Source organism: Acinonyx jubatus, chromosome D2, assembly GCF_027475565.1.
Source record: "Acinonyx jubatus isolate Ajub_Pintada_27869175 chromosome D2, VMU_Ajub_asm_v1.0, whole genome shotgun sequence".
In the NCBI taxonomy this organism is placed as follows: Eukaryota; Metazoa; Chordata; class Mammalia; order Carnivora; family Felidae; genus Acinonyx; species Acinonyx jubatus.
In genome coordinates this window covers 44,429,792-44,449,919 of record NC_069393.1, presented here as the reverse complement: position 1 = coordinate 44,449,919, position 20,128 = coordinate 44,429,792, and the positions used below count along the sequence as shown (strand labels likewise).

Genomic DNA, 20,128 nt, shown 5'->3' with positions numbered 1-20,128 from the left:
CATGGACAAGAAACCACACTAAAGGCAGGATGAAGTTCAGGACCTTCTGACCCAGGGCTAAGCTGAGGGGCAGTGGGCCAGGGACTCACTATCCTGTCACTTTATTGTGAAACCTTGGAAAATCTGCTTTCTCTCCTCCTGTCCTGACGCCTTGGAAACGTTTTGTAAAGCAATTTGAAACCACGTCCTTCTGCAAGACAATCCTGATGGCTACTTGTCCAAAGATTAATAAAGACCTTTGATGTACTCCTTCAACAACTGGAATCGTTGTTGCCAAACACGGGTCAGTTAATGGACTAATTCTGAATTTTAATGAGGATCTGGTTCCAGTTGCCCTGGGTTGGTTAAGCTTTGGAGTTAGGATTTCTCTTTTCAGAGGCTGCCCCGGGGAGGGTCCGTGTTCGCCTCACTCTTGCATTTTGGATACACACCGGCTCAGAGGCAACCTGGCATACACACACACACACACACACACACACACACACATCCCCTTTCGGGTCCTCACGGGGGAGCTGTCATCTTGCAACTACATAGTCATCACATGCCATTACAGGGGCAACCCGGCAGGCGGGCCCCTCTCCCAAGGCCGCCCAGCCCCCCGCGCAACCCTGGCCAGGCTGTGGCGCCGACACACAGGAGCCGGCCCGGTCCGGGTCTCCGTCTCTCTGCAGGGGAGCGGGGAGCGAGCTCGCCCACGCCCACGCCCCCCACACTCCCGGGCGCACACTCGGGCGCACACCCCTGCGCGCGCACGCCGCCACACACGGGCGCACGCACACCGCAGCCGGGCCAGGGACAGCCGTGTCGGCGGCGGCCCCGCGTGGTCCCGGGCGCACAACCGGTCCCCCCGAGGGCGCCACCGACCGCCCCGCCCCGCCCCGCCCCCCTAACCCGCGGAGCAGGGCGCCCAGTGGGCTGCAAAGTTTCGCCGCGCGAGTCCGCTGGGGCGTCGCGTCGGCTCAGGTTTGGCTCGGCTCCGCGGGGCTCCGGACGGCCGTGACCGCTGGCCCGCGGCTCGGGCGGCGAGGACGGACCTGCGCGCTCGCCTCGGGTCCCGCTCTACCCCGCGCCCCGCGCGGATCTCAGCATCCAGCGCCCCGCGCGCCCTCCCGCCGCCACAGGGTCGGTCCGCAGTCGCCGGTGTGCCCGCGAGTTCTCTCCTCCTCCCAGGCTTCGACCCTCCTTCGCCGCCGCCACCCACCATGGCCCGTGGCCCCGCTGGGACGAGCCCGGGAAGGCGGCCCCAACTGTTGCCGCTGCTGCCTCTGCTTCTGCTGCTGCTCCGGGACGCGGGCGGCAGCCACCCGGCCCCCGCCTGGTCCGCCTCGCCTGCAGCCTCTGATGGTCTGGCTGGGATCAAGGACCCCTGGCGGTCCCTGGGGGACGCGGCCACCACTCTGGGCCCCGGCGCCCAAGACATGGTCGCTGTCCACATGCTCCGGCTTTATGAGAAATACAGTCGGAGGGGCGCGAGGCCAGGAGGGGGCAACACGGTTCGCAGCTTCCGGGCCCGGCTGGGTAAGTAGAGGGGGCCCCGGGCACCCCCTCTTCTCCTAGTCCCCCTTCCTCACTTATTCATCCTCCCCTGCCACTGCACCCTCTTTGCTTCTTCCTTCTAGTCATAGACTCATTCATTCATTCATTCATTCACTATTCAGCAAGCACTTTATGCCAGGCTCTGAGACTCCAGTGGAGACACCAGAGTGGCAGTGACACAGAATTGCTGCCCCTAGCGTGCTGCCAAACCTGGGAGGGTGTCACACTTGTGTAGACATAGACCACCCCATACACAAAGCTTTAAGCGTAGGGTGAGATGGCACTGGGCTGGGGAAGCTCATGGTGGGTGGTATCCATGTCATAGGGGTGAGACGTGTTGGCTCTTGACAGATGAGAAGGCTCTTGACACTGAGTGGGTCCAGTCAGGTGGGCATAAGGCAGTCCAGATACTGCCGGACATGGCCCAGGCAGAGGACGTGAGGCTCTAACTGGGGCACACGGTGAGTTGGGTGGCTGGGCCAACAGAGTGAACTGAGAAGGGCTTTGGGTGCCTTGTCTTGGGTACACACAACTGAGACCTCCATGAAATGCAGCACTAACCTTAAATGTTCAGACCAGAGGGCTTTGAGGAAGGGTCCAGAAGCTTGGGCAGTGGGGGCATCCTACTCCCCTCCCACCCTTGCCCCACCCAAGCAGATCCTTTCCCCTCTCCTCATTTCTTGGAGGGAGCTGGACAGAGGCCACTTAAAGAGCCCCCCCCCCCCCCCCCCGCCCTGCACTGAGAGCACTTTGGGGCTGTGGCCTCAGCTATCAACCAGCCCCGGCTGGGCTACCACTCCAGGCCCTGGGCAAGGTGCAGCCTGGTGGCAGGAGTGGCGGGAAAACCCTGGTTGTCATGGAGACCACTCATGGTCACAGAATATCATTCCAGAAAATGTGGGTAGGGGTCCCTGCAGCCCTTGTGGGGGAGAAGACCATTTATCAGGAGAAAGACTGTTGGTCTCTAAGGTCCCTCCTGAGGTGGAGGGGAGCAAGCCCAGCACTGGGGCCAGACAGGCTGGATCAGGTCGGCCACCTGTTGATTGCTGGTTGTGTGACTCAAGGTAACACCTATGGTTTCAAAGCCAGACCTGGGAAGCTTGGCCGTGTGTAACTGTGTACTGGGGACTGTCTGCCACGGAGAGGCCTGTCCCCCCCCACCCCCCACTTAGCAGACCACTTGGTCAGTGTTTCTGGGCTCCAACCGGATCTAACTCTGTCCTCCCCTGTACTTTTTATTCACCGCATGGAGTCCATGTCTGGAGCATCATTATTAAGCCACTCAAGAATTAGCCAGCATAAAAATGACCTCGGGCGAATCACTAAAGCTCTGTGGACTTTAGTGTACTCATCTACAAAATGGGCAGGTCATGCCAGTATCTTTCCTGTGAGGTTGCCCAGAGCCCAGCACTGGCCAGATGAGGTATTGGTGCATGTTGTTTCCATGGGAATACAAAGCATTTGTGTTCATATAGGTGAAGACTTGACCTTGCACCCACTGACGCAGTCCTCAAAGCCTTGTAGTTGAGGAAAGCAACGCCAGCCAAGTCACTGCTGCAACAGGGGTGAGCACGTCCACTGAGCGCACCCACTGCCGCAGCCCGGGCGTGGAGGTGCGTGGCCTTGTCTTTCCACTTTCACAGAATGGGGGCAGTAGAAGTATTAGCGAAGCATTGGATGTTAGCCCTGAGCAGGACCTGGAGACAGTACTTCAAATCCAGCCCTCCCATCTTACAGATAAGGAAACTGAGGCTGAGGTAGGGAGCTGTTCACAGTGGCACCTCCCATCTGCTGTCCCCACTGCTAGCATCCTCTTCCCACCTTCAGCAGAACTAAACCCAGGACTTAGGAGACAGAGGGCAGAACAGACAATTCTCTGGGAGATCAGAATTATTCTGGACCAGTGTGTGACTGACAAATGCAGCACGCTTACTTGGAACCGTTCGACAGCCATGAATACCAGCCCCAGCCAGCTCCACCAGCCTTACCCCTCTGGCATGGGTTTCTTGTGCACACAGTGGGGAGGGGAAGATTCGGTGGGATGAGGTGGGTTTGTGCCTGACATAGCATAGGCCCAGGCAGTTTGGTTTCTCATCCCCCTCCTTCCATTCACACCAAGCCCCTCGCCAGCCCTCAGAGATGCCTGGTTTGTGACCCCGCGATCCAGCTGCGGGCCTGGGCAGGGCCCCTCGTCTTCGGGTGAGGCACAAATGTGGGGCTTTTAGCTCTGGCCCTCGAACATACTGGTACCATCCTGTGGCCTGACAGTGGCCTCTGCAGCCCCAGTGGTCTAGTCCCTGCAGCCACGTTCCTTGTTGCAATGGAACCACATAACTTGCATGCCACCACGCACCATAGCTCAAGTGCTGAGTGTGGGCTGTGAGCTGGACTGGTAAGGTCCAAATCCTGAGGCTGCGACCAGCGTAAGGGACTAAACTTGTCCACCACTCAGGTTTTGTTTTTCACTTCTAAAACGGGGCTAGTAATGTTCCCTTCCTTATAGGGTTTTTAAAATGAACTGAGGTATGTCAAGTGCTTAAGACAGTGCCTGGCACGTGTGTCCGTAATTTATTAGATGCTACTATTTTTGCTTCAGCCACCCCTGCCTCCCTCCCTTCCATTGCTCCCTGAAATGTGTCTTGTTCCCTATTAAGTCTACCGCAGTGGAGAGAGTTTCTGAGCCAGACGCTGAGGGTTAAGGTTAGGTATTCCCTGCCCCCACTGCCCCAAACAACTTGTGTTTAAATCTGAGCTTTTCCACTGACCTGTGTGAAATTGGGCAAGTTACTTAACCTCTCTGAGCTTGATTCTTCATCTTTAAATGAGAGTAGTAATACATACCTATCTGCCAACAATGCCAAAAGTCACGTTCATTTCAGTTCTCCTGAGCACTTCACTAGGTGGCAGGTGCTGTAAGTTCAGAGGATGCAAAGATGCAGACACTCTTGGCCCTGCTCAGAAAAATGCACGAGCTGGTGGGTCAAGGAGAAATAAATGCCGTGCAGTGAGAAGGGGCTGTGGGCGTGTTTCGGGGGCCAAGGGACCTGATGACACTGACCCAGCAGGGAGAGGGCCAGTGGGGAGGGGCCAGTGACGCCTTCCCAGAGCAGGTGAGCAGACATTGGGGGGTGGGGGTGGGGGGGGAGGCAAGGGAAGAGAGGGGGAAGAGAGAGAGCATGAAATAAATTTGTGCTCACCTGCAAATCATAGAAAATCACAGTAAAGAAAAGAACTCGTTCCTAATCACAAACCAGAGTTAATACATATATATTATAGTTTATGTAAATATATCACTATATTCTCTATATATGTACAGTATCTAATAAGATCATATCTTTAACATGCAGGTAAAAGTTGCTATATCCTCATTTGAAGTTACCTTTTACCCATTACTGGTCATCCTGAATTGGTTTTCATGCCTGTCGGCCATTTGCAATTTTCCCTATGGAAATGGCTTCCTCCTTGATGGGGTTCTTGACTTTTTCTTACTGATTTGTAGAAGCTTTTTTGTGTAGTAAGGATATTGACTCTTCATCTGTAATAGATGATTTCCTTACAAAGCATGAGTGTGATGTGAGGGATGACAGTGATCTGGGGCCACAGTAGCAGTTGAGGAGGGGCCATGGGTAAGGACAGTGGTGGAGGGCTGCAGAGTTCAGGATGGCTGCGGAGAAACAGGACACAAAGCCAGTAGGAACTGCGGTTGGTCAGACGCAGGAGGAGAGAGGCTGTGAGACTCTCTGGCTCCTTCTAGAGGTGTGGACAGGAGGACAGGGAGGGGGCAAGGACAAGGTGCCCTGAGCGTAGCAGTAGTTGGTAACACCACACGGCCAGTACGTTCTGAGCGTGTTCGGTGCCAGGCACCATGCCGTGAGCTCTACAGAGATGATCTTACAACTTTGGGAAGTGCCTACAAATACTCTGCTCAGCTTAGTGTGGAAACTGAGGCAAAAAGAGGCCCCATGACTTGCCTAAGGCTCCATAGCTAGTAAGTGAATTCCTCTGGGGCCTGCCTGAAAATGGATGCTTGATGCATGTTCGTTCTCTTCCCTCTGTGCCCATGGCTGGCCCATGGCTCCCTTCCTCCAGCTTCCATGGGTGCTTCAGCCTCACGTTCTCCCTCTGGTCTCCCTGTTGGCTATTTCCAGGGTGGTGGATGAAGGGACAAATCCCATGTGGCTTGGGTTCTGTTCCTATAGGGCAGAGCAGTCTGAAGGTCCTCTTGTCCTGAAGGTTGGCCGGCAGGGTACCTGGGGGAACCCTTGGGCTAGAGCTACCTCTCCCCCCACCTCCAGTCCCATCCCCACTACCCTCGGAAAGGAGGCTGAGTGCCCCCAAAGCGGACCCAGTTAGGGTTCTGAGATTTCAAAAACTCCAAGGAGAGATGGGTTTGTCTAAATAAAGTCAGTCCTTTCTTTCTCGGAGAGGCAGAATTCCAACCCATCCAAATAATGACTTGTGTTTGCAAAATGTTTTACAGTTCACAGCACATGGCCTTTGTTACATTTGCTGTTAGGTAGATCACCATTCTATCTAGAGCACACAGGGGAGCGTGGCCTTGGGGTCAGACAGACCCGGGTGCTCTGCCCCTTACCAGCTGTGTGACTTTAGGCAAGTTAGATACCCTTTCTGAAGCTCCATCTTCTCTCAGAGAGTGAATGACCCGTCTGTTCTCCTCTTTGGGAAAGTGTGGAATCAAACATGCATACATGCTGGAAGCCTGGACCTCCATAACTGATAAACAAGATTATTCCTATTTTATTTTTTTTTTCTTTTTAATTTTTTTTTTCAACGTTTATTTATTTTCGGGACAGAGAGAGACAGAGCATGAACGGGGGAGGGGCAGAGAGAGAGGGAGACACAGAATCGGAAACAGGCTCCAGGCTCTGAGCCATCAGCCCAGAGCCTGACGCGGGGCTCGAACTCACGGACTGCGAGATCGTGACCTGGCTGAAGTCGGACGCTTAACCGACTGCGCCACCCAGGCGCCCCAGATTATTCCTATTTTAAAGAGGAGAAAACTGAGGCTCAAGCGAAAGTAACTGGACAAAGATCCTGCTGCCCCGTGTCTCCAGGGGGATTTGTATCATCTCTGTCTTACCAAAGAACGAGGTTTTCTGGACTTCTTTCAGGATGTGTTTGCTGAACCCCAGGGCAGCAGGCCAGGAATCACCCTTTGTTAACTGGGACAGACAGATCTAGCAAAGACCCCACTCTCCCCCGTCATTCACCACGTACTTCTGAGTGGAAGTTTGAGCAGAGACCTGAAGGGGAGAGGGGGCGGTGCCTGCCGCAGGAGGCTTGATGGCCAAAAAGCCACAGCTGAGGCAAAGCCCTGAGAGAGGATGCTTCCTGTTGGAAGGACCAGAAGCCAGGGTGACTGGGGCAGAGATGGGGGTGGGGTCGGAGGCAGGCCAGGTCAAGCAGGGCCTCTGCAAGGGGTCCAGTGTTGCTTTAGGGCCAATGGAGGGCTCTGAGCAGGGCAGTGACCTGTGAGTGAATGCCCAGGGCCTCCCTTGGACAGTGCTCTGCAAAGCTGTGACAGGGCAGCAGATGGCGTCATCACGATGGCCTGTCTATGGCCTGAGGTGGCTCTGACCACCTTTTCCAGGACCCCCCATCAGCCCAACACTTAGCCCAGAGTAAGAGTTTCGGAAATGTTTACTAAGAAAGGGAGGGAGGCACAGAGGGAAGCAAGAAAGAGAAAGGAAAAGAAGCATATAAAAGGAGGGAGAGAGGAAGGAGAAAAGAAGGGAGGGAGGGAGGGAGGAACTTTTCTTGCTGACCATGAGATATAGCACCAGAGCGGTTCACAGGAAATAGGAAGTTCTCTTGGGTGTTTCGCCTTTGAGGCCCAGGCTCATCCAAGCCGGGAGACTTCACATAGGTTCCCCTTATCTCAGCCACAGCCCAGAGCCCCCTGCACTACACGACTCAGGAGCGGTCAGAGAGCAGACCCAGCCTGCGGCCCTTCGCAGGTGGGAGACGGGGGGACCCATCTCCACCCACAGTTCCCAGCAGAGTGGGTCTTCAGGCAGCAGGCTGCCTCATGAGGGACAAGCTCCTGGTGTCCAAAGGTGGCTCAAGCCCAACGGAGGAAGGACTCCTGTCCTGAGTGGGATGGATCAGGCGGCGTGACCTCAAAGGTCTCTCCCCCTCTCTGCGGTTCGGAGCCTTAAGAGAGGGGCAGCATTTACTGTCCCTCTCCTGCATCCTGGGCAGAAATACCCCTCAGGGAAGGCCAGCTCTCCTCTGAGGCTCCTTGGGGGCAGGCCTCCCAGCACCTTCCTTGGACCACACCTGTTTCAGGCCAAAGCTGCTGGCCCTGCCATGGTGGTCACAGCCGACCTTCTTCATAGACCCTGTAGTCCTTTAGCTCCACCACTAAGAGGGAGACTGAGGGGCTGTTCTCTGCGGAGGCCCATCTCTGTGCTCCCAGTCTGCTGCTCACCAAAGGTTCTAAGTTCCTAGGCCAGAGATGCTTGCTTCCTGCTGTGATGGGCAAGCTCCTTGGAAAGAGTCAGAGATGTCCATCCTAGAGCCTCTTCAGCATTTTCTAGCAAAGAATCTGTAGCAGAAAAATACGCTCAAATTGGATGAAAGAAGAAATACTTCATCTGCCTTGTGAGCTGGGTTACAACTCAGATAATTTGGATCACTGAGGGGACACCGAGTTGCTCGCCAGCCTTGATGTTTGGATAGAAGTGGGAGGGAACCACATTTAGGGGTTCTTCCTTGGTGCCTGGCGCACTACATATGCTCTTTATTTAATCCTGCAGAGAATTATGTGAGATGGAGACCCGACTGTCTGTCCGGGGCAGATGAGCTTGGGGTGGTCCTGATGCAGCCTGGGGGCCTGGTTCCTGCGGCCCTTTCTATCCCGATGGGTGTGGGGGCTGCATTGTTGGGGAGCTTGCTCCCCACCCACACATCAACCTTAGATTCACAAACTGGCCTGGTGGTTGGAATCCCCCAGGATGCTGTTCATAACACAAATTCCTTGGCCCCTCTGTCCCTGACCCTCTGAATCAGCATCTCCAGGGGAGGAGAGCAGAGATCAGGAAGTTGGGGAAATGTGGGACTTGAGCCCGTAACACTCCAGGCTGCAGTGTCTGGAGAAGCCAAGTGTAAATGTCCTTCAAGGCCCCCTGCACGGCTCCTTGTGTGTGGAGCATGTTGGGAGGCTGCCACTGTCTCCTGCGGGTTTGCTCCAAGGGGTCACAAAAGGCAGGGTCTTTAGAGTGTCATCCAAACCTTGATTGACATTTATCAGGCCCTCCTTGGATATGCTTTTCCTTTCCTTCCTCTTTCTCTCGTAGTCCCTTAAGAGTACACGACAATTCCCAATCGAATTATACCTTCTTCCTAATAGAAAGAAATAACCTTAACCTGAAGATTTTGGTTAAATAAAAAAAACAAATCCAAGCTGATTCTGTGGGTTCAGGTGTTAGAGAAGCTAAGGACCTGACACATGCCCTTTGGGCCCAGTGTCCCTGCACACATACACACTCCCATGCTTGGGGGCTCCGTCCTTCTGGCAACTTTTCCCAGAAGACTTCACCAGCAGACAGACACCTGGCATCAAGAAGTAGAGCAGCTGGAAGAAGGCAGCCAACCTGGCGGCTCTGGTGTCCCGCCAGCCTGCAGTGTCATAGGGAGGCCTTGGGAACGACCCCTCCCTCCTACTCGAACCTTCCAGAGGATGTGGCCATTCAGAGAACTCATGCTGCCTGATCTTGGGGCAGCTTCCTGGGGCCACCGAGATGTTCTGCTCCGTGGCCCTAGGGTTCACCTAGTAGAACCAAGAAAGAGGTGCCTGACAGCCTCAGGGATGCAGGGGCCAGAGCATTCTAGAGCTGCAAACGCAGTGTTTGAGGAATCCCAGTGCTTATCATGATCTGGGCCTCTGGAGAGCAACCTGGTCTTTGGGGACTCTGTTGACTGGTTTTGTGCAACCCTGATATTGCCCTTTCTTTGTAAAAAAAAGCTTTAAAAACCCTTAGGCAAAACAAATAGAAGACACCCAAACAGCTGTGCCCTTAAGGCCAGTTTTCCTCAGAAAGCACTCAGAATGCAGGGAAAGTAAGGTAAGAGGGGCTCTACTTCATTCACCTCGTTTGGAAGAATGACTGCATTTGATATCTGTGAAACAGAGGCCTGGGCAGATACAGGAGAGGGGCTGTCAGCAGGGCTTGGACCCAACCCAACCCATCCCAGAAACCTGATTCCACCTTATCTCCTCCACCAGCTGTCAGTGATGTTTGGCCATTTGTTCACTGAATGGCACTGGAGTGCAGGGAGAGGAGGCATGTGCGTTAGGGCCCGGCAGGCCTGAGCCCCTATGTGTCTACTACTCTTTGCTTGGAGCAATGGTATATTTATTGACAGTCCCCAACTGCTCTGACCTCAGTTTTTCATCCCTTCATTGAGGATAAGTAAGGGTACCCTCCTCAGTTTACTGTGAGGATTACATGAGAGGAAGAAAGCCTGGCTGGCCTGGAGGTGCTCCCTAAATGGGCATTGTTCTTCCAACCTGGCCCCTGGAGGGAGACCCAGGGACCACCTGGACCTATCTTAGAAAGAACCTAACCTACTACGGTCTGTTCTTCCCTCACAGAAGTGGTTGACCAGAAGGCTGTGTATTTCTTCAACCTGACTTCTATGCAGGATTCAGAAATGATCCTCGCGGCCACATTCCACTTCTACGCAGAACCTCGGTGGCCCCGGGCACGAGAGGCCCCATGCAAGCAGCGGGCCAAGAATGTGTCCTGCCGCCTACTGCCCCTGGGCCTGCCCGCTCGCCAGCACCTTCTCTTCCGCAGTCTCTCTCAGAACACGGCCACACAGGGGCTGCTCCGCGGGGCCATGGCCCTGGCGCCCCCGCCACGGGGACTGTGGCAGGCCAAGGACATCTCCCCCATCGTCAAGGCAGCCCGCCAAGATGGCGAGCTGATCCTCTCTGCTCAGCTGGATCCTGGGGAGAAGGCCCCAGGGGTGTCCAGGCCCAGCCCGCACGCGCCCTACATCCTCATCTACGCTGACGACCTGGCCATCTCGGAGCCTAACAGTGTGGCAGTGACACTACAGAGATATGACCCCTTCCAGGCTGGGGACCCGGAGCCCGGCGCTGCCCCCAACAGCTCGGCGGACCCCCGTGTGCGCCGGGCCACGCAGGCCACCGGACCCCTCCAGGACAACGAGCTGCCAGGGCTGGACGAGAGGCCGGCGCACGCCTCCCACGCCCAGCACTACCACAAGCACGAACTGTGGCCCGGCCCTTTCCGGGCGCTGAAGCCGCGGCCTGGGCGCAAGGACCGCCGGAAGAAGGGCCCGGATGTGTTCATGGGCTCCTCGAAGGTGCTGGACTTCGACGAGAAGACGATGCAGAAAGCCCGGAGGAAGCAGTGGGCCGAGCCAAGGGTCTGCTCCCGCAGGTATTTGAAGGTGGACTTCGCAGACATCGGGTGGAACGAATGGATCATCTTGCCCAAGTCCTTCGACGCCTACTACTGCGCCGGCGTGTGCGAGTTCCCCATGCCCAAGGTAGGCTGTGTCTGAGTAACACCGATGCGTTCAGCCCCTTGTCTGGCTGTGACTCTCCGCACGGCCCCTGCCGGCAAGTCCCTCTGCCCTGGGACCTGCTTCCTGTCTGTAAAATGGGGATTGGAACACCTCGCATCGAGTCAAGGTAGGGGACAGGTAGGCAGAGGTCCTAGAGCAGCAGCCTGTCAGGCGAATACAGCCCACAGACAGACGTGGTTTGGCTGTGCTTTTGAAAGTGCTGACTTAGTTGAGTTTGAATTTTAAATCCGAACATTGCTTCGTTTGAAAAGGAGAACCTATCTCCTTAGGTGTGTGTTCCCACAGCAGCTGCCTTACAAGGATTGAGTCCATGCTGCTCCCCTGTAGACAGGACAGGCCTCTGAAGCCCCTTCCTCACCAAGGCTCTCATTTCTGTTCCTGGCCCAGAACTCAGGGTGTTGGCATCTGTGACCAGTGGAGAGTTGGCCTCAGTGGCTTCCTGTATGGACTCCCTGCTCCCCGCCTCCCACTCGGGGCAGGGACCCACGGGACAACTAGCTTTCACTTGTACGAGTCTGCAGGAAACAGCGCATGAGGCCATTGTGCTGGCCCTGGGGTTCCAGACCCTCACCTTCCCTCCAGTCTGGGTTGTGGCTCTGTCCATCCAACTCCCCGCAGCCAGAGCTGTGGTGGGCTGGCTGCCAGCTGATGTCGCCCCTCCCCACAGTGTGCACACTTTCCTCCAGCTTAGCTCCTCTGCTGAGTTCCAGGTCATTCCTTCCCCTTCCAGAAAGGAAGTCAGTGCATAAATCCAATTTGAATGTAAATAAATCAGTCAGCTGGGAAATCCCAGCCGCAGACACAGGCAGCATTAACCTGTTTGGGGAATTAAGGGGCTTTTCCTTAAAGCCATGCATGTGCAAGAGAGAGGAAGGGAGGTGCCCAACAGGGAGACAGGTATTGGCCGGAAGAGCCTAGCACAGGCCTGGGCAGATACAGGATGAGCAGTCGGCAGGCTCCAGCTGGCTGACCCAGCACTTACCTTATCAGTCTAGCTGGCTGCCTGCCACCTTCCGTGACAGCAGCCTGAACCCACAAATCAGATGTCCCTCCTATCACCTCCCCACGCAAGGGGGCTTCCTCATGAACGCACTGTATATAAAACTTCCTTTGGCCCGAAATGAGCTGAAACTCCCGTGGCTTGGTCTTGTTTCTCTTGTTGGAGGTGTGTGAGATAGCATTCTCTGTGTTTGTGGCTACGGCCCAGGCTCTTCTGGGTATGCGACTCCACCTGGGGAGGGAAAGAAAACCCGCGTGGCTCCTCCAACTTTCCTTGACTTTTGGCTGCTTCCTAACTGAGCGGTCTTGATCAGGTTACTTTGACATTTGAAGCTTCCATTTCCTATTAGAATTAAGGTAGTCCCACCCCATACCACTGATACTATGACGAGATGAAGCAGCCCCTGACATCCCTCCCCCCCGGCCCCCCCGCAGTCACACCCTTCTGGGAAATGTCCATTTCCAGCCCCATCATGCTGGCGCGCCCATGCCTGCGGGCCTTCTCCTCCAGTGCTGAGAACACCCTCCCACTGGAAGCATGTCTGAACTCCTCGGACTGTGAAATCTGGGCAGCTGTGGCCCAGGCAGAACAGCTAGGCATCGCCCTCTGGATAACTCCTGCCCAGTTCCAAGAGCTCCTTGGGGATGAGCGACGCACAGGTGCCCCCAAGTGGCCAGTGCCATGAAGGGATGTGTCTTCCCTCCGGGAGACGTGAGGGGCAGGAAGGCCTGAGGCCCTTGCACATCTCCTTGGGACGCAGTCTGTGGCTGACTTCAGAGGAAATGTGTGCCCAGCCCCGGAAAGTCACCTTTTCTCCTAGATCGACACCTTTTCTGTGGCCTCAGTCAAGGACGCTCTGGTGGCGCAGTGGGTGGGTGAGGGCAGAGCGCCTAGGTAACCATGCCCTTTCCTGCCTTGCAGATGGTCCGCCCGTCCAACCACGCCACCATCCAGAGCATCGTCAGGGCTGTGGGCATCATCCCGGGCATCCCAGAGCCTTGCTGCGTTCCCGACAAGATGAACTCTCTTGGGGTCCTCTTCCTGGACGAGAACCGGAACGTGGTTCTGAAGGTATACCCCAACATGTCTGTGGAGACCTGTGCCTGCCGGTAAGACCAGCCACTCTGGGTGGAAGGAAATCTCCGCCCCACCCCACATCCAGCAGGGTAGCATCCTCAGGGCCTTCTGGGGTGAGGCCTTGATGAGGGGTGCAGCTGTATATGTGGGGCAGAGCTCAGAGGCACCCTGGCTGGGTCCCAGAAAGATCTGTCCCCTGGGGCACATTCTGGGGTCTCTCATTGCCAATGACTTAGCCCCCTACATGCCAGTCTGAATCCCCTGAAGGAATCTGGGAATTAGGTATCGCCTGAAGGCTGCCCATTGCCCATCCCCTCTGCTCTGAAGACCTGAAAGCCGGATGTGTCTGTAGTGTTGGCTTTTGTGACCATCATCTCAAAACCTTGGGAGAAGACTGCACCTGCTGTCTTCACAAGAAAGAACCTCTGTTTAAAGAATCCGTTTAAAACACTCTGGGCCACATACTGATTCTGGAAAACAGGGCCTAAATAACGGTATAAACTTCCAAACTCTGCTGCAAAAGCTTTCACAGAAGCCGTATGCACATATAACCAATTTTGGTTTCTTTTTCTTAATATATATTTTATTTTAAAACAAAGAGGAGGGGGTGGACGCCATTCCCCGCAGAGGTAATCGTGCCGGTTAAGTGTGCATTGTTTAAACATGTTTATTGAAATAACACCTACAATAATATGTTGGAATACTAAAAAATAACCAAGATTTTTATATTTTTGTAAATTATACTTTCTATACTGTAGATTGTGTATGTTATGTGTTTTTATGGGATGCTAATAAATTAAAGGTACAGTGGTATCTTGAAAAACTGAATGTCACCCATTCCAAAATATGGAAGGATCCCTATCTATAAATATGACATCTTGGGGGCTGCTGGGGACACAGCCTCCTTTAGGAGCAGAGCTGCACCCCCCCCCCCCCCGCCAGGCCTCTTCACACCTTCTTGTCTCTATCCTGAACTCCAGAAAACAGCTACTCCTATGCCTTCCAGCATGCTGCCCACCCACTTTGCCCCACAGGTGCCACCCTGGGCTCATCCAGGTGGGACAGGGCCCCAGGAAGGCACAGTGGTCTCACGGAGCTTTCTCAATCCTTAGCTTCAGAAGGGACATTGAGTGACTGAAAGGTTTCTGAGACATTCAAAGGAACGTCTGTGGTTGCCTGGGTAGAGACCTCTTACTTGGGGTAGTTCAAGCAAGAGATCCAATGGGAAGCAGTCAGGGGTGTCTCCTGAGGTCCAGGGGCTCCTGGGGAACTAGAGTGTCTGCTTCTCCCTGTGCATGTTTGTAGAACAGCCGCCCTGCTTCCTCCTCAGCAGCTCCATCACAAAATAGCTTCCTCTAAATGATTCCCTTATCTCCGAGCTGACACCACCTTACAACTATAGTGACTGAAGCTGATTGACCAGCATTTCTGAAGAAGAATCTGGGTCCAGTTTGGGGCAGGTGTGTAACAGTCCTTCGGCTGGGACCTGAGAGGGTGACATGGTCCTGAGTCTTGTTTGGAGGAGACCGAGAGGCCATGAGCTAACCTCTGAGAGGGGACTTAGGAGGAGAAAAGAAACCCAAGGCATCTGTCTTAAGTCTGGCCACTGAGCCCAGTGTTCCTGGGCAAGTGATGGCTGAGGAAGTGCTCCCAGGAGAAATAGGTAAGGAAGGGGTAAAGCTGGTCAGGAGGCTGAGAAGCCAAGCATCCCAGATCTTGGATCTTGTGGGGAGCTCTGGAGCTTAATTACACCTCAGGGTTAGCCTGGCCTTGAGGCAAAGGAGCTGGACATTCAGACCTCCTCTCCAGGCTACTCCCAGGTCTCTGGCCCCCTGCACAGGCGGTCACAGTAGCTCTGGAAGCCCGAGTGGCCTCTGCAGAAGGCCACAGTGGCTGCAGCTAGAGGCAAAGCAAAAGACGCTGGAGGGAGGGCCCAGGAAAGGTAGGTGAGGCGGTGTCTCAGGGCACCCAGAGGACCCAGCACAGTCTGCCCAACCTCTCCTCCAAGGGTCTTGGGACATGTGTGGGAACAGCAGCCCTGGGCCTGTGGCCCTGCCTCGGCAGAGATTAAGTGAGGTGAGGGTGGTCCCTAGCACGCACACTGCCTATTCCTACAGGGACTGTGCTGCACCCAAATGGTCTGTTCACTGGATGCTGGGGCGTCTCAAACTGATCTGCAAACTTAGCGCCTGGCTGGCCACATCTAATCCTTTTTGGAACATTACGGGATATAAATTAATAACAAAACGAGTAAAACTATTGGGGCTTGATAAGGCTCCAAATGCCTTTCTTCTCAATATTAGATTCCTCATTTTTCCACCTCCTCCTCCTCAATTATTTTCTCATACACTGCTCTCTTTCCATTTCTTGATAAAGCTGGGGTGTCTTACAAGAGTTCTGTCTTAGTCTTTCTGGCACTTGCAGTGTCTGGGGGAGCTGAGTCTCGGGGCCTTCATTTCTGGTTTCCAAGGACGGGGAGCAGGCTGGGAAGATGACCCCTGGGTCCAGTCGTGCAGAGCCTCTGTGCTTGTGCCAGGATGGCTGTCACCCGGCGGTGGTGACTGCGGAGTGCGCTGGAAGGAACTGGTGTCATCAGTGACTGCTCACATTTGTAAAGCACCATGAGGTTTCGACACGGCATCTTGTTTAGCCTCCTAGCAAACTGGCAAGTGGATTACCCAATTGTTGCCACAGAAACACAGGCTCAGGATGGGGTAATAATATGCCCCGCCCCCGTGACTTACCAAGACCACAGGCCATGTCAGCTTTGATGCTCAAGGATGCCTGATTCAAGGCCTCTGTGGCTGGTGCTGATCCCCAGCTTCTGGGACAGTGGCCCCCACTGCAAGCCTATTAGGGTTTTCCCAATGGCACTGAGTGACCTTGTAGGAGAGCAAGGTATAGAAAGAAATACGGATGAAACAACTTTTTTTGTCCCTCTCAAAAGCCAAATATCAACATCACATTGTCAACAAAGGCAAAAGGCTCCAGGACACAGCCAAGATGTGCGTGGGTCCCTGAGGTCACCCAACCGCCTCTGTATCAGCTTGGAGGCGGCAGTGTGGTGGCCTGCAGAGCCCTATTCCTGAATGTTTATATCCTCTGGAAGGGTAGGGCCTCATATATTAATTCGTGTGACAAATATAGACAGTAAAACGGAGAGCTAGAGACTTTAAGGTGGAGGGGAAACTTTGGAAAACCTCTGATGTTATCTTTTTTTCTTTTCACTGACACGTGGGGAAACTGAGTCCAGGTGCTACCAAGTGTCTTCCTGAGGCCTTCTGATAGGTGCCTCTGTATGTCTGAGTCACTCATAAAATGCCACGCAAGCTGCAACCTACAACTGATGCTCCTTCTGGGGCCAGGATGGATGTAGGGCCATGCTGGAGGAGCCTGCAGAGGTCTGGGGTGAGGGTGGGAGGGGTGAGGAGGGGGCTCCAGGGGGAAAGGAATACAGTTGGCTCTGCCGGGATGGAAGAGCTAGATTGGCTGGTCGCATAAAGACATCACAGGTATCAGCTGGTGCAAAATGCATTTAGGGCCTGGACCAGATTCTGGTGGGAAGACCAGGAGGGCAGGCCCAGCTTGCCAGCCCTGGCTGTTCAAGGCTCTTTCCTGCTCCCAGAAGCTGCAAACATAAAATCCTTCACTGATAAACTGGTGCCCCTGAGATTTTTTATTCCCTTTCTCTTTTCTACTCTCAGAGAAAATGATGCGCACTCAAGCTTTGCAGTACTTTTCCTACCTCTTTTATTTCTAATCCCATTCTAAATTCCTCCGTCTCCCCCAGCAGTCTTGCCTGTATGAGTAGGAGGTGAGCAGAGGAATGCACCTGTGTATTCAATTATTTGGCACCTACTGTGTGCCAAATACCGTACATGTATGTATAAAGTATACACATACTTTATCTCTTGGAAGGCTTGTATGAATTCTCCTCTTATCAAAACCAATGTGCAGACCTGAATGTGCATTAGAATCACACAGAGGACTTGACCAGGTTGCTGGGCCTTGCCTCTAGAGCTGCTGACTCAGGCCAAAATTTTGCATTTCTTTTTTTTTTTTTTTTAATGTTTTTATTTATTTTTGAGACAGAGAGAGAGCATGAGCAGGGGAGGGGCAGAGAGAGAGGGAGACACAGAATCCGAAGCAGGCTCCAGGCCCTGAGCTGTCAGCACAGAGCCCGTCATGGGGCTCGAATTCACAGACTGTGAGATCATGACCTGAACCAAAGTCGGACGCTTAACCAACTGAGCCACCCAGGTGCCCCCAAAATTTTGCATTTCTAACCAGTTTTCAGGTGCTGCTGCTGCAGGGCCAGGAACCACACCTTAGGAACCACTGTTCTACTAAATGTGCTGCCCAGCTGGATGCAGTCCTGAGACAGGTTGCTCGCATTGGAAGTACTTACCGTGTGCCAAATGGGAGTAGGGCATCACAGAGGCTGGGCGCAGAGCTGGGAAGGGACCTAGGCCTTGCTCTGCATGGCTCATTTTCTCACCTTACAGCCTTAAGGTGGGTCCAGTTTTCATTCTTCTGAGCCACTTGTGGGTAAACTTTGGAGTCGGAGAAGCTCACAGAGCGATAGGTGTCCTCCTGCCATGCCTCCTGGGACAAAGGGGTTCCTGACCCCCAGGAGGCAGCTGTTATGGAAATTTAGGCAGATCCTCTCCTACCTCTGTAAATGAGCTTCAGCGATCCTTGGAATAAATGGATGAGTCAGATATGCCTCTCTTGTTAATTAAATTGTGCTTCTCCTGTAGCAACTGCATGGGATGACTCAATTTCTGTAATTCATAAGTTTCAGGAGAAATGGTACTACAGAGGCTTTAGTTAAAAATCACCATAGCACAGGGGGCCCTGGGTGGCTCAGTCGGTTAAGCATCCGACTTCAGTTTAGATCATGATCTCAAGGTCAGTGAGATCGAGCCCAAGGTCAGGCTCTGTGCTGACAGCTCAGAGCCTGAAACCTGCTTCAGATTCTATGTCTCCCTCTCTCTCTGCCCCTTCCCCACTCATACTCTGTGTCTCTCTCTTTCAAAAATAAAATAAAAACATAAAAAAAATTAAAAATTAAAAAAATCACCATATCACAGTAATGCCAAACTATCTGGCCATCAAGTCCAGACAGGGGGACCAGGCTGGGTCAGCAGCCACCAGGGCAGAACCAGCCTGACCAACACACTGCCCGGAGTACTCCGAGGTGTTCATGACAAGTGCAGCATAAGCGTAGAGTCCTGCCCAGGGAAGGCCTCAGATCCACCATGAACACAGGGCCAGCTCTCTGGGCATGTCAGATTGCAGGAAGGATGTGCCAGCTCAAGCCAACAGCAGACAGTGGTCTTAGGGCCCTTCATAGTGGTTGTCAGGTGGTTCCAGATGTCTGAATGGTGTCACTCAGAACACAGAGGCTGTGTGGTGGAGGGGTCCTGGGCAAGCACTGAAAGGCAAGAGGGACTGGGCCCAGGTGGAGGGCAGCGGGGGAGTGAGTATGAGGCATCCCAAACTGAAAGCACATCTAAAGCAGTGGCTCTGCAGAAGGCAGGGGCAGAGGAACAGAAGGCAGGGGAAATAGACACAGCGATAGAAAGATCAGACCTTGTACAGACAAGAGCAATAATGAGTATTTCTTGAGCACTTACCATGTGCCAGGCTCTGTGCTAAAGGTACGCAGTGTTCCTGAGGAGCACCCAGCATCTGTGGATCCCTCCAGCCCTCTCCCTGGACACACAGGGTGGTACCAAGTAGAATTCCCAAGCATGGGCCCTGGACCATGTGTGGGTAAGAGGCGGCTACCCCTGTACCTTCCAGAAGACTAAAGTCCAGACCCTGTGGGGTGGCTCATCAAAACATGGAGAAAATATAGTCCGGCGCAGCTAGCAAAGCAAATTCACATTTTTTTTTGTTCATCAAATTACTAAAGACTAAAAAAAACTACTGCTGAGGGGTGGTAAGACAGGTACTCCTAGGCTCTGCTAATGTAAGTGAATATTGAAAGAGCATTTCAGGAAAGCAACTTGCGATGTTTACCCAGGACTTTGAAGACATTTGCCTACACTTTGATTTGGACATCCCTCTTCCGACGAACCGCCTGAAGATAAAATGTAGACTATACCAGAGTGCCTTGCAACATTATCATAATAAATAGCCCAATTGTCCTACTATTGGATACATTAGGATATGTCCATACCATTGAATAGTCTTCAGTCATTAAAAATGAAGTATGTGGTGGCTCAACCAGGTAAGGGTCTGACTCTTGATTTCAGCTCAGGTCATGATTTCACAGTTGGTGGGACTGACAGCATGGAGCTTACTTGGGATTCTCTCTCTGCCCCTCCCCCACCTCTCAAAATAAATCAGTAAACATTTTTAAAAAAATGAATTTTTGAAAAATTTGCATGGCATGTGAAGATACTGTACCATCCTTTAGTAGCGGCTTCTGGTGACCAGATCTAACCCCCTCTGGGGGAATTATTTCAATCTTTCATTCCTTGCCACCAGCGGCATCACCCCCACCTAAGCCAATCAGGGCATTAGATTCCCCTCGTCGCAATGATTGGCTAAGGCATGGGCAGATGACCCAATCAGGACCAAGAAGCCACCAAGAGACTAACTGGGACTTCCGGTTGGGCTTTTTCTCCCTTCCCCTCCTTTTTCCCTCCTCCCCAGGATGCAGACCTGTTGCTGTCAACTTGCCAAAACAGAGAGGCAGAGGGTGAAGACCACACAGTGGAAGGCAGCTCTAACATTATTACAACTTTGCCTAGACTCTAGACCAGACTGTGCTAAGTCAAAGCTTCCCTGGACTTTGCAGCTTTCGTTAGCCGTAATCCATGTTGTTTAAACCTGTTTGGTCTAACAGTCTGTAGTCTACGAGAAAAGGAACTCTAAATGATATACTTTTTTAAATTCCTTTTTCAAATTGTGGTAAAATAT

The 20,128-nt window shown here is 53.4% G+C and overlaps 1 protein-coding gene across 1 annotated transcript; it reads left to right on the top strand.

The window, feature by feature from the left end:
• Positions 1-638: 638 nt before the first annotated feature.
• Positions 639-14,018, top strand: GDF10 (growth differentiation factor 10). Its single transcript, XM_015088218.3, has 3 exons — positions 639-1,518; positions 10,154-11,079; positions 13,040-14,018. The coding sequence occupies exons 1-3, from the start codon at positions 1,203-1,205 to the stop codon at positions 13,229-13,231; spliced, it is 1,434 nt and encodes a 477-aa protein (XP_014943704.2). The 5' UTR covers positions 639-1,202; the 3' UTR covers positions 13,232-14,018.
• Positions 14,019-20,128: the final 6,110 nt, after the last annotated feature.

What these genes read in the sequence shown, in the direction of transcription:
- GDF10 (XM_015088218.3), top strand. Translation starts at nt 1,203, where the DNA reads ATGGCCCGTGGCCCCGCTGGGACGAGCCCGGGAAGGCGGCCCCAACTG. An exon ending in CAGCTTCCGGGCCCGGCTGG is followed by an intron (nt 1,519 to 10,153) that starts GTAAGTAGAGGG and finishes CTTCCCTCACAG; the next exon opens with AAGTGGTTGACCAGAAGGCT. An exon ending in GCGAGTTCCCCATGCCCAAG is followed by an intron (nt 11,080 to 13,039) that starts GTAGGCTGTGTC and finishes CCTGCCTTGCAG; the next exon opens with ATGGTCCGCCCGTCCAACCA.